General features: G+C 41.9%; 1 protein-coding gene across 3 annotated transcripts in view; it reads left to right on the top strand.

Moving 5' to 3' along the window:
• Window positions 1–13,992, top strand: part of LOC129370127 (membrane-associated guanylate kinase, WW and PDZ domain-containing protein 3) — a 67,351-nt gene that overhangs the window by 15,524 nt on the left and 37,835 nt on the right. For 2 of the 3 annotated variants that reach the window (XM_055045827.1, XM_055045830.1), the window contains exon 2: window positions 11,817–12,106. In XM_055045827.1, the coding sequence (XP_054901802.1) occupies window positions 11,817–12,106 (290 nt within the window). Of the gene's footprint in view, window positions 1–11,385; window positions 11,482–11,816; window positions 12,107–13,992 lie in introns of those variants that run through there. The other variant, XM_055045829.1, reaches the window with a different exon arrangement.

The following is a 13,992-nucleotide window of genomic DNA, read 5'->3' as shown; positions in this document are numbered from 1 at the left end:
TGGCTAGAAGTTCCCGGTCTCCAACGTCAAAATTCCTCTCCGGAGGGGTTAATCTGCGTGAAAAAAAGGCACACGGATGAGTTTTATGGTCATGGGACGAGACCTGAGACAATACTGCCCCCACACCAGTGTCAGATGCGTCGACTTCAACAATAAATTGTTTAGTGGGGTCAGGTTGAACTAATATGGGAGCGTGCGCGAAGAGGTTCTTGAGACGTGTGAAGGCAGCGTCGGCCTCCTCGGTCCAGCTGAATGGGATCTTTGAAGAAGTTAAGGGCGGTTAACGGTAGTGCGGTCTGGCTGTAGTTCCGGATGAAGCGGCGGTAGAAGTTGGCAAAGCCCAAAAAACGCTGAAGTTGCTTGCGGGTCTCGGGCCTGGGCCACTCCAGCACCGCCCGGATCTTCTCCTCGGCCGGCCTGACCTGTCCGCCTCCTAATATGAATCCCAGGAAAGAAACAGAGGTCTGATGAAATTCACATTTCTCTGCTTTAACATAAAGTTTGTTCTCCAGTAGTCGTTGTAATACCAGACGGACATGGCGTTGGTGCTCCTCAGGGGACTTAGAGTAAATCAGGATGTCATCAAGGTATACAAAAACAAATATGTTTAAGAAGTCTCTTAGAACATCATTAACGAGAGCCTGGAAAAAGGCTGGGGCATTAGATAGACCGAAAGGCATGACCAGGTATTCAAAGTGGCCAATAGGAGTTTTGAAAGCCGTTTTCCACTCGTCTCCTTTGCGGATTCGGAGGAGGTGGTATGCATTTCTCAGGTCGAGCTTGGAAAAGATTGTTGCACCATGAACGGGTTCAAAGGCTGAAGACAGAAGTGGTAATGGATACTTGTTTTTGACTGTGATGTTATTTAATCCCCTATAGTCTATACAGGGCCTCAGAGATCCGTCCTTTTTCCCCACAAAGAAGAACCCCGCCCCCAGTGGTGACGAAGATGGACGGATAATACCGGCTGCTAACGAGTCTTTGATGTATTGCTCCATGGTTTCTCTCTCAGGTCGGGATATGTTGTATAAACGGCTGGATGGCAGAGGGGCTCCTGGGAGAAGATCGATGGCGCAGTCATAAGGACGATGAGGTGGTAAAGAAAGGGCTTTAGTTTTACTGAAAACAGCAGAGAGATCATGATATTCAGACGGAACGGTAGACAGATCGACAGGGTCCGCCTCCTGCTGCTCCACCGGCGACGAACCCGGTGGAACAGCGGAGCGGAGACAGGAGGAATGACAAAACGTGGACCAGGATGAGACGTGTCTGTCAGACCAGTTTATTTGGGGATTGTGTTGTTGTAACCATTGATAGCCGAGAATTATGGGAGAGTGGGCAGTGGAAAAAACAAAAAAAGAAATCAACTCACTGTGATTGCCGGAAATCACCAGATGGAGCGGTTTGGTCCGGTGAGTGACTTGCGGTAGCATTTTACCGTCAATCGCGGTAACGCGCAGGGGAACTGGCAGAGGTTCTGTTTCGATTGCTATTTGTTTGGCAAGGGTCTCATCGATTAAATTCTGCTCGCAACCGGAGTCTACGAGAGCAGAAAGGGGAAATGACTGTTTATGATGGAGAATAGTGGCAGGGAGTAACAGACGAGGGGATTCGGCAGTAGATAGATGGTCCGCCAGCCCCTCCTTTTCTACTGGCGGACCTGAGAGTTTAAAAGAGCCGGACATTTGGCGCGAAAATGACCTGGAGAGCCGCAGTATATACAAAGCCGGGCGGAGATACGACGCTGGCGTTCTTCGGGGGTTAGCCGAGTTCGACCCACCTGCATAGGCTCAGGCTCCGAAAGCCCACTGGGAGGTGAGACCGCAAGTGCTGAGGTGGCAATCTCCCGATTTTCCCCTGGCGAGCTCCTCCGGTCCCTCTGTTTAGCGCGGGTGCGGAGTCGATTATCAAGACGGATGGTTAAACTGATTAATTGTTCCAGTGTCTCTGGTTCGTCTAGCGTCGCCAACTCATCCTTAAGTGTGTCGTTTAAAGCGTTATAAAACGCGCTCTTTAAAGCAGCGGCATTCCAGCCTGTGGCAGCCGCCTGTATGCGGAAATCAATGGCAAAATCTGCGGCGGATCGTTTGCCTTGTTTTAGATTCCACAATTCCCGGGAGTTGAATGATTTGTCGGAGTCATAACTAAATACTTGTTTGAATTCTTTCAGGAAATTATCAAAAGAACAGCCATAATTAGTTGGGTCAGGAAAACGGGTCTCTGCCCACATTAATGCCTTCCCAGACAGCAGGGCGATAACATAAGCGATCCTTGCTCCATCTTGTGAATAGTTCTGAGGTGAATGGTTGAAAACGATGGAGCATTGTAATATGAACCCGTTACATTTATTTCGATCACCTGAAAATCTTTCTGGAGGAGGGTATCGAACATCCGAAAACACGGGTTGGATCGCTGGAACCGGATCTGGAACGGGGGCTGGAGCTGGAGGTGGAGGCTGGGGAAGAGACTGTTGAAGGAGAGTGGTGAGATCGGCTAGACGTTGATTAGTTTCAGTCTGGAGAGTGTGAAGTTGTCTTAATGCGGTTTCATGGGTTTGAATTATGGATTGTTGTTCTGATAGCGTTCTCCTGATAGCATCTGCTGGGCTGAGCTGTTGGCCTGAGTGTTCTGTCATATTGAGAGTGAATAGTTAGCCCAAATGCAGAACACACTCAGGGGAAAACTGTAGTACAGAAAAAAAGTGAAGTTTATTGAAGACACTGCTGCAGAGCACTGAAGGCTCGGGTCGATCCAGGGAGAAAGGCGACAACAGGAAACAAGCGGTTCACTGGAGGGGCAGAGTAGATGGTGAGTTCAAGGTTCTAGTAAAATATTGCATGTGAGGGAGGGAACAAGTCTTACTTGAAGGACCGCTGGGTTAGCGAGGTGAGGGAGTACTGAAATGTGCGGGGTTTATGGTTCTCAGTGGTTCCAGGTCGCGGTGATGTTGGCTGGCTGAAATCCAGGAAGAAACGGGAGCACGTCGGAGGGCGGACAGGTAGGCTAGAGCGGCGGCGGTAGAGAAGCAGTACGACTGCCAGTCGTGGGAATCTGGGAGGAGCTGGTGGTTCACGGATGGAGTGAGTCTGGGGGCTCGGACAACGAGAGGCCAGGAGGAAGCACCTGAAGGCGAGAAAAAACAACAAGGAAGTTTTCTTTTTCACTAGGAAACAGAGTAACAGAAGCAAGCTTCTAGGGGCTTGGAGCTACCATGACTGGCTAACACTCAGGCGCCGAAGGACTGGCAGTCTGCCTCTCTTGAACGTCTCGTTGATGAGCTCAATTCGCCTCAGGTGTGGGATGACGTCATCCTCGCCCTCCGACCAAATGGAATAGGCTCCCTCTAGTGGTGGAAACAGAACCAGTGCATACACAAAAACTCCACAAGGAGCTGAAAGAAAACCCCAGAACATGACACTAAAGAGTTACACTGTAAAAATAAAACAAGATACATCCAAGCATAGCCTCCCCCCCCCCCCCCCCCCCCCCCCCCCCCCCCCCCCCCCCCCCCCCCCCCACACACACACACACACACACACACACACACACACACACACACACACGCACACACTGCCTGACTGCTTTGGTTTGAAGTTACTACAGTGGAGGGCGAGGTTGGGATCTGCAGAGATCCTGAGCATGTCGCTGCTGGTGAAGAAGCCAGTGAAACGTGATATGTTTGTCAGCTCTTCTCTGACCTAAAGGTCGAAAATCTCAATGCAGCATTCTTTTTATAGGGCTGGAAATCTTGAAATCCTATATTGTGTTACTCTAAACCGGATGTTTATGACTGTTATTCATGTAATCCAGACAGTTTGTTATTTTTAGCAATATTTACAGTTTGGCCTCAAAAGACAGTAATTCTGTATACAATACAAATATCCTTCCTGAAATGTTCATTCATCATCTTCTGCTTACTTACACACACCAGCATTTTGTCCAACAAAGAAAAAAAAAGTCTTTTTATAGATATTGGTCCTAATGGGTTTTGTCATTTCTTGGAATGCAATTAAGAATGAAGATGACTCATTCTACGCTTTGGGCCACTTTCTAATTTATATCCACTGAATCACTGTCTCAATTTGTTCATTTTCAGCTAAGCTGACATGCAACGGCGGCCTGTGTCTGTTCAGGCCAGTGGCGTCGACCAATCAGAGCAGACCTCGGTTTTACGGGGGTGGATGGCCTTTTTAGGTTCAAATTTTAAAGCCGGTCTGCAAATAACATAAACCGTTTACATAAAGCGCATGTACTTCCATTTTGGTCTCTACTGCTGCAGTGGAATTGCTAAAAAAAATGTTATCTAAGAATAATTTTGTGGAAAAAATTAAACCTATTCAAGGAAGCGCAGTAGGTCACCTTTAATCCAGTTTCAGTGACTTTGGTAGAGCTGTGTCATTGTTCGTTTTCTCTGGCGTTTCCCTATTCGGATCAATAAAGTCGTCTCGTCTCAATTTTGGAAATTGAGTTTGGAGGTTTTTGGCAGCAGCTTTTCAGCCACAATGACATTGTCAGTTGGACAACGTCCCCAGTGAAAGTGCTGAATAATTAACAGTTCGATATTGGATGAAGTCGTAAAAGCGTGGCTGCGTGGGGTAAAATATGACATTTTACGATAAGTGAATCTTTTAATAAAGTAGCACAATCTCAAACTACATAGAGAGTTTATTTGCTTTCATTATTGCTAATTTACCTGTTGCATTTTATATGCCTTACTTGAATAGCATGTTCTCTTGTCTTGCCCATTTTGAGAAGTGGCTAAGACAAATGGTCTTATGTGTGAAGTTATTATTGTAACCTAGGAAAAATTAAATCTTATGGACACTCCTATCTAATTAAAAAAGAGAAAATTGTATAGAAATTTTGGTTAAAAACAGCTTGAGTTTATTTATATTTAATAATAAAAATAGCACATTTATAAATAACAGCTGACCAAAGTACTTCACAGTTATTAATTATCATAATAAAATACTGTGATGAAATAAAATGTAAAAGTGTAAATATTTTTCAAAACTATTTGGTAAAACATCAGTCAAAAGGCCAGAACTGAGTTGGATTTTTTCTGAATAAATACATTTACTGCAATAAAAAATACATTAATTTATACATCTTTTCCTGAGGTATCAATAAATTTGTAGGGTGGCATACGTAAACAATCTTTGAAATCAGAAATAGTTTGAAACATTCAGTTTAGTCAAAATTATTTCACTTTGTGGCAGATGATGCTGCAGCACAAACTTTGGTACTTCAAAAAAAGATCAAGCCTCTCCTCATTCAGTCTCACCTGCAGCTCGTCGTCTCTGAAAAGCCTCCTGATATCTGTGATCAGACCGAGGAACCACTCAGCGGCGGTTACCAGCCCGGTGCGCCGCTCCCTGTCTCTGAGAGCAAAGCTCCGCCAGCTGACAGGCCTCTACAGTCGGTAGTGTCAGGTTGTGTAAAGCAGAATCCGGCTGTGAGAAAAAAGGAACTCAGCCTGCCTGAATTTTTTAGTGTGTATTTCATACATGCATAATATTTCTGGAATATTAATGTTTGATTAAAAGAGATTTATCTTCAAACGCTCTTTACTACTTTATGTTTACGTTCACACTGCTGCCTGAAGTGACCCAATTCCGATTTTATTTTATTTTTTTTTCACCTTCATGTGATCTGTACCTGATCTTTTCATGCCCGGATCTTTTCGGATGCGACCCAGGCTGCTTGAAGATGTGGCCCTAAATCCTATATCGGATATTTATCTTAACCTGAACGTCACTGATGCTTGGTTCCACATTTGGGAACCACTGCATTAATGTGTTGCTTATTTTTTATGTCAGATACTTAATGACAGCCACTATGGCATGTATGAAGTGTTGCTGCTTTAAGAGTAACATATTCTAGTCTTCGGTTTTAAAGTTTAAATCAGTTTGAAAACATTTTCCTGGAATTTTAAAGGGAGTCTATTACGCTAAATTCACATTTTGTACCTTTTTATTCTTTCATTTTGATCTCTACTGCTTCTGTCCAAAAAAGCACCCACACCATTTTTTGGCAATAAGTTAAAGTTTTTTGATGTCTGGAAAATGAGTTGCTCCTATCGATGGGCACTGACCTGTTGCCTTGCAACTCAAGCAAAGCTTCAGCACGTTAGTAAGCTGGTTTTACCGTTGTGTGTGCTGTACAATGGCTGCTGGAAAAGACAAGTATTTAATTGTTAACTTATCATTGCTGCATTCTTGTTGGTTGTGCAGAAGGCTCTACTAATGCTGTGTAAAGATGTGCTGTTGTATAATTGTGTATGTTTTCAGCCATTTTCACGTGCGAGTGTGAACTTTGAGCAGCTTATTTGGATTTAAAGAGACAAACATCTCAAAATAGGCTGAACTGACCAGACTGAAATCTCACTAAATAATTTTGCACAAAAAAAATGTGATGAAATTGTTTTTTGCAGCCCATAAACTTATCCTAGCCTGTTCAAGGAAGCATAGGCCACCTTTAAACAATCTCATTCAATAAAAATGTTAACGCTGTAGTTTAATTTAACATTGCCCAGTCGGTGCAGTAGATAGAAACCAGGATGTGTTGATGTAGCTGTGAATCTGCTCAAGCAGATTGTGATATTTTTCAACCTGAATGTGAAAATATCTTTTTCCACATGTGGTAGAGAGTCAGTGACGGTTTTGTAACTACACCTTTAAAGGTTGACACCCAACTCACTCAGAAAAAAGCACATTGTTTGTCATTTCTCTCGTCTCTTATCCCTCTTGTCCATTCTTCCCCTATCATTCCCATCTCTGATTCAGTCTCATTTCTCATCCTTCTCATTAGTTTTTCTCCATTTGTCTCCCATATTTCCCTCTGGCCAAACAATCCCTCCCGTTCCTCATCCATTTCATCCTTTATTCAATCTCATTGCTCTTATCCTTATTGCTGTCCCCCATCCCTCTCATCCCTGTTCTCCTATTTAGTATTTTCTCACATTGCTAACATTTATCATTACTCTCTTACATCATTTCTTGCACATTTCATCCTTCTCATCCTTATTTTCTCTTCCTTTTGATTTCATCCTCTCTTGTTATTACAGATATTTTGTTCTCTGCTGTCTCCTTGTTCTCAAAATAGCATATAAATTAATAAACAAAGTTAAAAAAAAGGACAAATGCTTGGATTCTGACACAAACATCATCCTGTGAAATTTCTTCCTTGCTATAAAAATCAAACATATATCATTGTCCGCATTAGGAGATCTATATCACATTTAGAGCCAATCACGTCTGTGCCTCACAGGAGCACAAGCACAGCTGTAGATCTTTTTTTTATTATTATTTAAAGGAGCGTGAGTCAGCAAATAGAAGGTCATAATTTTACCCTGTCATCTTTTAAATGTCACAGGTTTCCTTGTTACAGCAATAAAGAAGCTAAGATTGTTTGGAGCTCAACGATCTGAGCTGCACAAAACGCAAAAGAGACATTGGTGAAACGAGCGCGCTCGGTCAGTTTGTGGCATCCGTCGATGTGGCGCGGACGAATCCAGGTCCGTCTGTGGACCTGACAGGCTGCGGCTCATTAAACCCCCGTCAGACACTGGGAGGTCAAGACGACGGAGAAATCTCAGGCGAATTCATGTATGCATACCGCATCTGCAAAAATATGCACAGAGGCAGGAGAGGATAATACTCCAAACCAATCAGATGATTCATATTCCACATTTTAATCTGTACTGCTGACCAGTTCTGAGAAATCTTTAAACGGAGCACAAAGAGAATTATGTTGCTAAGGTTGAAGCCCAGGGGAGCATATTTGTCAGAACATGTCTCGACATTGCATGGTAAATTAAAGCATGATTTAATTTGCTTTAGCTTATATTTTCCTCTCAAAGCAAGCGGTGCACCTGCAGGGTTACTCTGCTCTGTTTCAGGGCAGATGGCAGATTGGCTGCCGGGAAGCAGGATGACAATGTTGCTGCAGAAGGCTTCACAGTGGGGCAGACAGGGGAAGAATGGGGCCACAGTGTGGCACGGAGGATGCGATGAGAATAAAAAACTTGTTTATTAGTGTTTTATTCCACCGTGTTTTAACAGTAAACAAAGTATGACATGCATGTTTTTTAATTTTTACTTTTCCTGCAGGGATTCCTGATGCAGCAGAACCTGTATCTAGTTTTATTTCTGAGCTGCTCTTTTGCAAGGTCAATAAAATGAGTCGTATGCCAACCTCAGGCTGTGCTGTGCCTCTCCATCTCTCTTTGACCTTTGTGCTTCCCTTTTTCCTCTCCTCCCTCCCTATTCTCTTAGCATATTAGAATCATATATGTCTATTTCAATGTTTTAATCGTTCTAAATAATTTCTCTTCCTTGTTTGCTGGTCAAATCACCTGGGATCCAATGTGAGTAGCAGAGAGGAGGGAGAGAGGATGGAGCAGGATCTCTGTCAGCTCCGCCTGTTGAAGGGCCAGTCAAGGGGAAAGGATTAGATACATTCTGTCCTTCTCACACACCGACTTATCAGGGCCACACGACCAGGCTACTTAAGAGAGACCTGTGTTTGGGTTGTGTTTCATAGCTGGTTAAGATAAACGGTTAGGATAAAACAAAACACTTATTTCGCAAAACAGAAAATTGCATCTTATAGGTTCTACAAAAGGGAAGAGAATGTTTTTAAGCAGATGCGTGATTTTAAAATCTACTAAAACATATAAGAATTGACAGAATGTGACTACCTTTTGTCAACAGAAGATGAAAAAATTTAATACAAATGTTTTACATATTTTGCATGTTTTTCCATTTGGGTCTCTACTGACTCTAAAAACAAGCCAAGCACTTAAAAAGAACACTCAGACATTTTGTTGGAAATCAGTTAATGTTTCTGGGTGTCTGGAAAATGAGCCGTTTCAAAAACCTTCCAAATGTAACGTCACCAATCAGCAGGCTCTGCCCGCTGCCTAGCAACTCCAGAAGAGTTCTGCCCGTTACCTAGCAACCCAAGCTGAGCTCCAGCATGTTTGGACAGCTGGTTTTACTGGTGTATGTGTGTAATTACTGAATTACCATCCAGAAACAACTTGCTGCATTCTTGTTGATTGTGCAGGATGCTGTACTAATGCTTTTCAAAGGATGAATAATTATCTGTTTGCAGCCATTTTCATGTGCAAGTGCAGATGCTGAGTTGGGGGGTGTGGCCAGCTGCAATTTATTTGGATATAAAGTGACAGGACGAGCAAAAATAGCTCAAAATTGGCAGAACTGACCAGATTAAAATCTCATCAACTGAGAATGAGATTTTGCAAATAAATAAATAAATAAATGTTTTGTGTAGCCTATACCCTTTTCTAACCTGAACCAGAAACTTCCAGAATTTAGGGCTGGCAACATAGCTTAAAAATGAAATAATTGTCACACTCTGTCAGTTATTAACTGTTTTAGTAGATTTTAAAAATATATTTATTTATTTTTTGAAAATATCTACCCCCGCCCCTCCAAAAAAATAACTGTCTGTTATTTAAGTAATTCATTCGGTGAGTTGATCTGAGTTTTAAATTGAAATAAATAGAAACTCTAAAATATGCCTGCCACACAAGACTGTAGTTCTTGGGTGGATTATTACTTTTATGATCCCAATCCCCTCCAAAATAAAAAATAAAAAATTTGATTTATCTAATAATTAAATCTTCAAAAACAGAAAATTTCATTCATAGATTAAGTTGATTCATTGCCCAGCCCTTTGCCAAAATGTTATTGTTAACTAAAATGTTTTTGTCAGAAAATTTCATTTACTGCTGTGGTTATGCTTTCACCACAGTGCACTTTCAAATCCCTTGGATGAGTGTCAGTTTGTTAAGTCTCCAAACTTCTACTCACACTTAGCAGTTTATTTTTCCTATTTGTGGACAATTACACATACGTCTTATTTTTGACTCACAACTGAGCTGCAGACATTGCCTTCACTACTTTGCCCTGCACAGCCTTTGTTATGCATTAATGCCCAGGTTCAGCGTTCCATGCACAGCCTGGTCACAGCTTTCAGCTGCAGGCTCAGTTTACTTCTTTTCCGCTTTTTTTTTATTCTTTTTTTTTTTTTTTACATTTTCACAATTTTTATTATGTTAATTATAGCTCAGAGTCATATAAATAAACTGTAAAAAAGGATTACTATTATTTTTAACTTTTATGCTGCCATTCCTCAACATAGCCTCTAATTAATGGTAGTTTATAATAATAAACAATGTGTCTTTCCTCTTCAGTTTGTAATGCAGCTTAGTATTAAAGTGGAGTCAATTTTTCTGTTTTTTCTCCACATTTCACAGCATTCCTTCAATTTTGAACTTTTCTACCTTTTCTTCGATGTGCCGTGTTTGCCTTTTTGATCTGCGGCCATGTTTGTTCGTCTGTGTTAAGGTGACAGGGCTCCTCTGATCACGTCAGAGGAACATCGTCTGTTGTTTTGCATCAGCGCTGTCACATCATGGCCGACTCAAACAGATCTTCACCGTGTCAGCCACGTCTACAGCCTCTCAAGCTCGCAGCTGCTCTTCCGGAGCCACATTTCAGCAGATTTTCCCCTCTGAGCCACTTTACTTTCTGACTTCTCACCTCAAAAGTGAGATCCCGCAGCATTTTTTGCAAATGTAAATTAAAACAGAGAAAGCTGTGAAGAGCCAAAACACTTAAAAGTTTGAGTAGCAAAGATAATCACTTTCAAAAAAGGTATTTTTTACTGCATTGTGAACTTCCTTCATCTGAAATGTTGAGAACAGTCACTGCTACTAAAAACATAAAAACGACTTATTAAGCAAATTTGCCAGATTTGGTAACGCTTTATTTGATGAGGTGTGCATAAGTCTGACATGACACTGTAACAAACATGACATAACACTAATCATGAACATCAAATTTTGATTTTCCAATAATTAAATCTTTAAAAACAGAAAATGGGTAAAATAAAGTGTTACCCATTTCTATCCTGAAGAAAAAGATATAAAACTTAGATAGTTAGAAAAACCTAACAAAAACCTTATATAATAGCAGAAAGTATGATGGCATGAACTGATCAGTACATCATTGCGAGAAAACGCAAAATAAGAAAAATCCTCCATAATCTGTGGTTTATCCCCTTGATTTTGATTCCCACCTGTGTATTTTCTACCGGGCCAATCAGCGAACAGAAGAAGTTGTGAAAGATGACGTCATTTTCCTGCGCTGTTTTTAGAATTGTAGTCCGCCTGTATTCTTAGCAATAGCAGCGGTGGAAGCAAACTTCCAAATATTAGGTTAACATTAACAGACAAACTATTCGGCTCTGCGAGTATTTAAACAAGCAGAAGTAAGTTGTTGTTTACAGCAAATTTAATTTCCGGTAAGCGTCAAAATGGCGTCGCAGTCAAACGCTAGCAATTAGCTGAATTAAGCTGTGGGCGTGGATTCCTGAGACGTTAGCAGATTTTCCCCATGTGACCGTAAACACGCAGGAATGTACGCCAGCTCCTGCCCTGCATGTTTACAGGTAAACATAATGCCAGCCATCGATGTGAACGTGAGGGAAAGCCTCTGCAGAACATGTTCTGGAGGACTTTATGTGTTTGCATTAAACAAAGTTTCCACGTCACTTTATGCCTGAATTTCAAGTCCAGCACCCTCTTACCTTAAATATCGCAGGCATAAGACGTCGGGGTTATTCATGGCTTTTGCGCCTTCAGATGTGAAATGGCGCAGCTCTCCAGACAAGTAGCTCAGGTTACATTCATGAAAATCACAGGTTATTTCCCTTGCTTGCTATGTAACTGACAGCCTGACACTTTCTGCTAACGCTGTATTTCCCTCTCTCTTTTTCCTCTCCAGCTCATTTGCCATGTCTAAGACAGCGGTGAAGAAGCTGCACTGGCGGTCCAATGTGCAGGACACCTTCATCCCCTTGCTTGGCGCGTCTGGAGAGCTGGGGGTCGCGGTTGGTGGCGGAGCAGATTATGGAGAGTTTCCCTTCATCACGTCGGCTCCCGGCGGCAGCCTCACAGTGGGAGACATCATCCTGGAGATCGGAGGAACTCCGGTGTTGGGGATGACTTTAGGAGATGTTCGAGGAGTTCTCAACTCCTGCCCCCATCCTATCCGAATCAAAACTGTTTCACCAGGTACGAGCACAAATGAAGCTCAGGTGATGTCTTCCAATGGTTTGCCGTTTGTGAAGTTACACAGTAAAACGATTGCATTGAATTTCCACGACAAAATGACACAAATCATTATTAAAATAATCAATACGTTGGTCAATATTTTATTGATTATGTTTCAAAATCAGCTCTAAACAGGTTTAATCTAGATTTAAAGGAACTCCGGCTGGTTTGCAGTTTTCTGGAAGTTTGTTCCAGATTTGTGGTGCGTAGAAGCTGAATGCTGCTTCTCCATGTTTGGTTCTGGTTCTGGCAGCTCTGCAGAACCAGAAGACCTGGGAGGTCTGGAAGGTTTCTATGACAACAGCAGATCTTTAATGTATTGCGATGCTAAGATGTTCTGGTTTTTATGAACTAACAACAGTTCTGAGCTATCAGGTTTAAAAAAAATCAGCCTAAATTAAGCCTAAATTAATGTGAAAAGAGTTTCATTTATGGTAACTCTGTCCAGTCACGTAGTCAAATCCAGAACCAATGACATTCTTTACAGTTTAATCCCAATTATAATCCAGTGCAGTCAGAAACAGTTGGTCCTTTGATGCCAACTGGTAAGAAGGGAGTCACTGAATGTGCAGCTTTGAAACATCAGTGATGCATAGATTTATTTACTGTGAAAACTAGTATTCTTTACTCTTATTGGCATAAATTAACTTTCATGCCCTTGTAGACGGCTTCATTTGGTGCTGTCTATTATACAAACCTGCTGTGAATGTGTCACTTCACACCAAAATAGTCTGAGTCACAGAGGCTGCCGTCTATTTACTTTCAGCTCTATTTTCCTTTTTACACTCTCAAGAGCCAAATCTGCTGCTTGTAGCATTTTACTGCTGACTTGTCAATGACTGTGTTTGAGCGTGCATGTCAAGTAAGCTGGTCAATATTTGGGTTGTCTCCACAATCAGTGATGACACATGACAAAAGGCTTTGCAATATGGTTTTCTGTCAACCACAAGAGGCCTTGATGTTGTGATTCGGAGGTTTGAGACATGGATATCTTTGTTGGCTCTGAACAGGGTAATGTGTCATCTGACCGTGGCTCCCCGTGGCCTTGGCTTGTTTGATTGATAGCTGATTTGGACACAAGGGTATAAATGGGCACCTTTGCTCCTGGTACCTCTGTTGCTGGTGGAGATCCATTATCAGCTGTGAAGCCTTCCTGGCCATCCCCGGGCAGCTTGACTGCATGCAACCTGGACAGTGATGGATGTGTTGCTGCTCTGGGTCGGTGTGGCACACCTCCTCCTCCCACTCTCTCTAGGACTATTACTACTATTACAACTCCCTCCGCCCCAGCTTTCAAATACAGGACACCAAGATGGGCTCCCCAGACGCAGGCAGCACAAATAGCAACGATACCTTACTACTCACAAACTGAGAAATTCAAAAAGAGGCTTTAGACAGAACAGACTTTAAGCTACACCTAAAGCCGTCATTGTTTGGGGCGGTATGTTTACACTGCATACTGAGTATTTCTGGTTTACTTCAAACAGGAGAAAACAAACTTAGAATTAACTTTTTATTGCATATTTTTTATGTATTGAACACTGCAAAAACACAAAATTTGACCAAATTTACCAAATACCAAATATTTTTGTCTAGTTTTTAGTTCAAGTACCTTAATACGTTTTAAACAAAATAAAATTAACTTACAATTAACTATAGATTTATAGTCCCAAACATATTTGAAAACTTATTTTAATGCCACTTTGTTTTGTTCTACCTCCTAAAATCCCAATGGAATACATTGAAGTCAATGGATACACTGTGATGATACAGGGGAGTTTCAGGAGGTTTGGCTCTGTAATCCAAGCGCAGTTGGTTTATTCAGTCAAAGAGCAAATTTTCAGGCC

This window comes from Poeciliopsis prolifica, unplaced genomic scaffold, assembly GCF_027474105.1.
Source record: "Poeciliopsis prolifica strain line A6 unplaced genomic scaffold, Auburn_PproV2 SCAFFOLD023, whole genome shotgun sequence".
In the NCBI taxonomy this organism is placed as follows: domain Eukaryota; kingdom Metazoa; phylum Chordata; class Actinopteri; order Cyprinodontiformes; family Poeciliidae; genus Poeciliopsis; species Poeciliopsis prolifica.
This window is presented reverse-complemented; position numbering and strand designations above follow the sequence as displayed.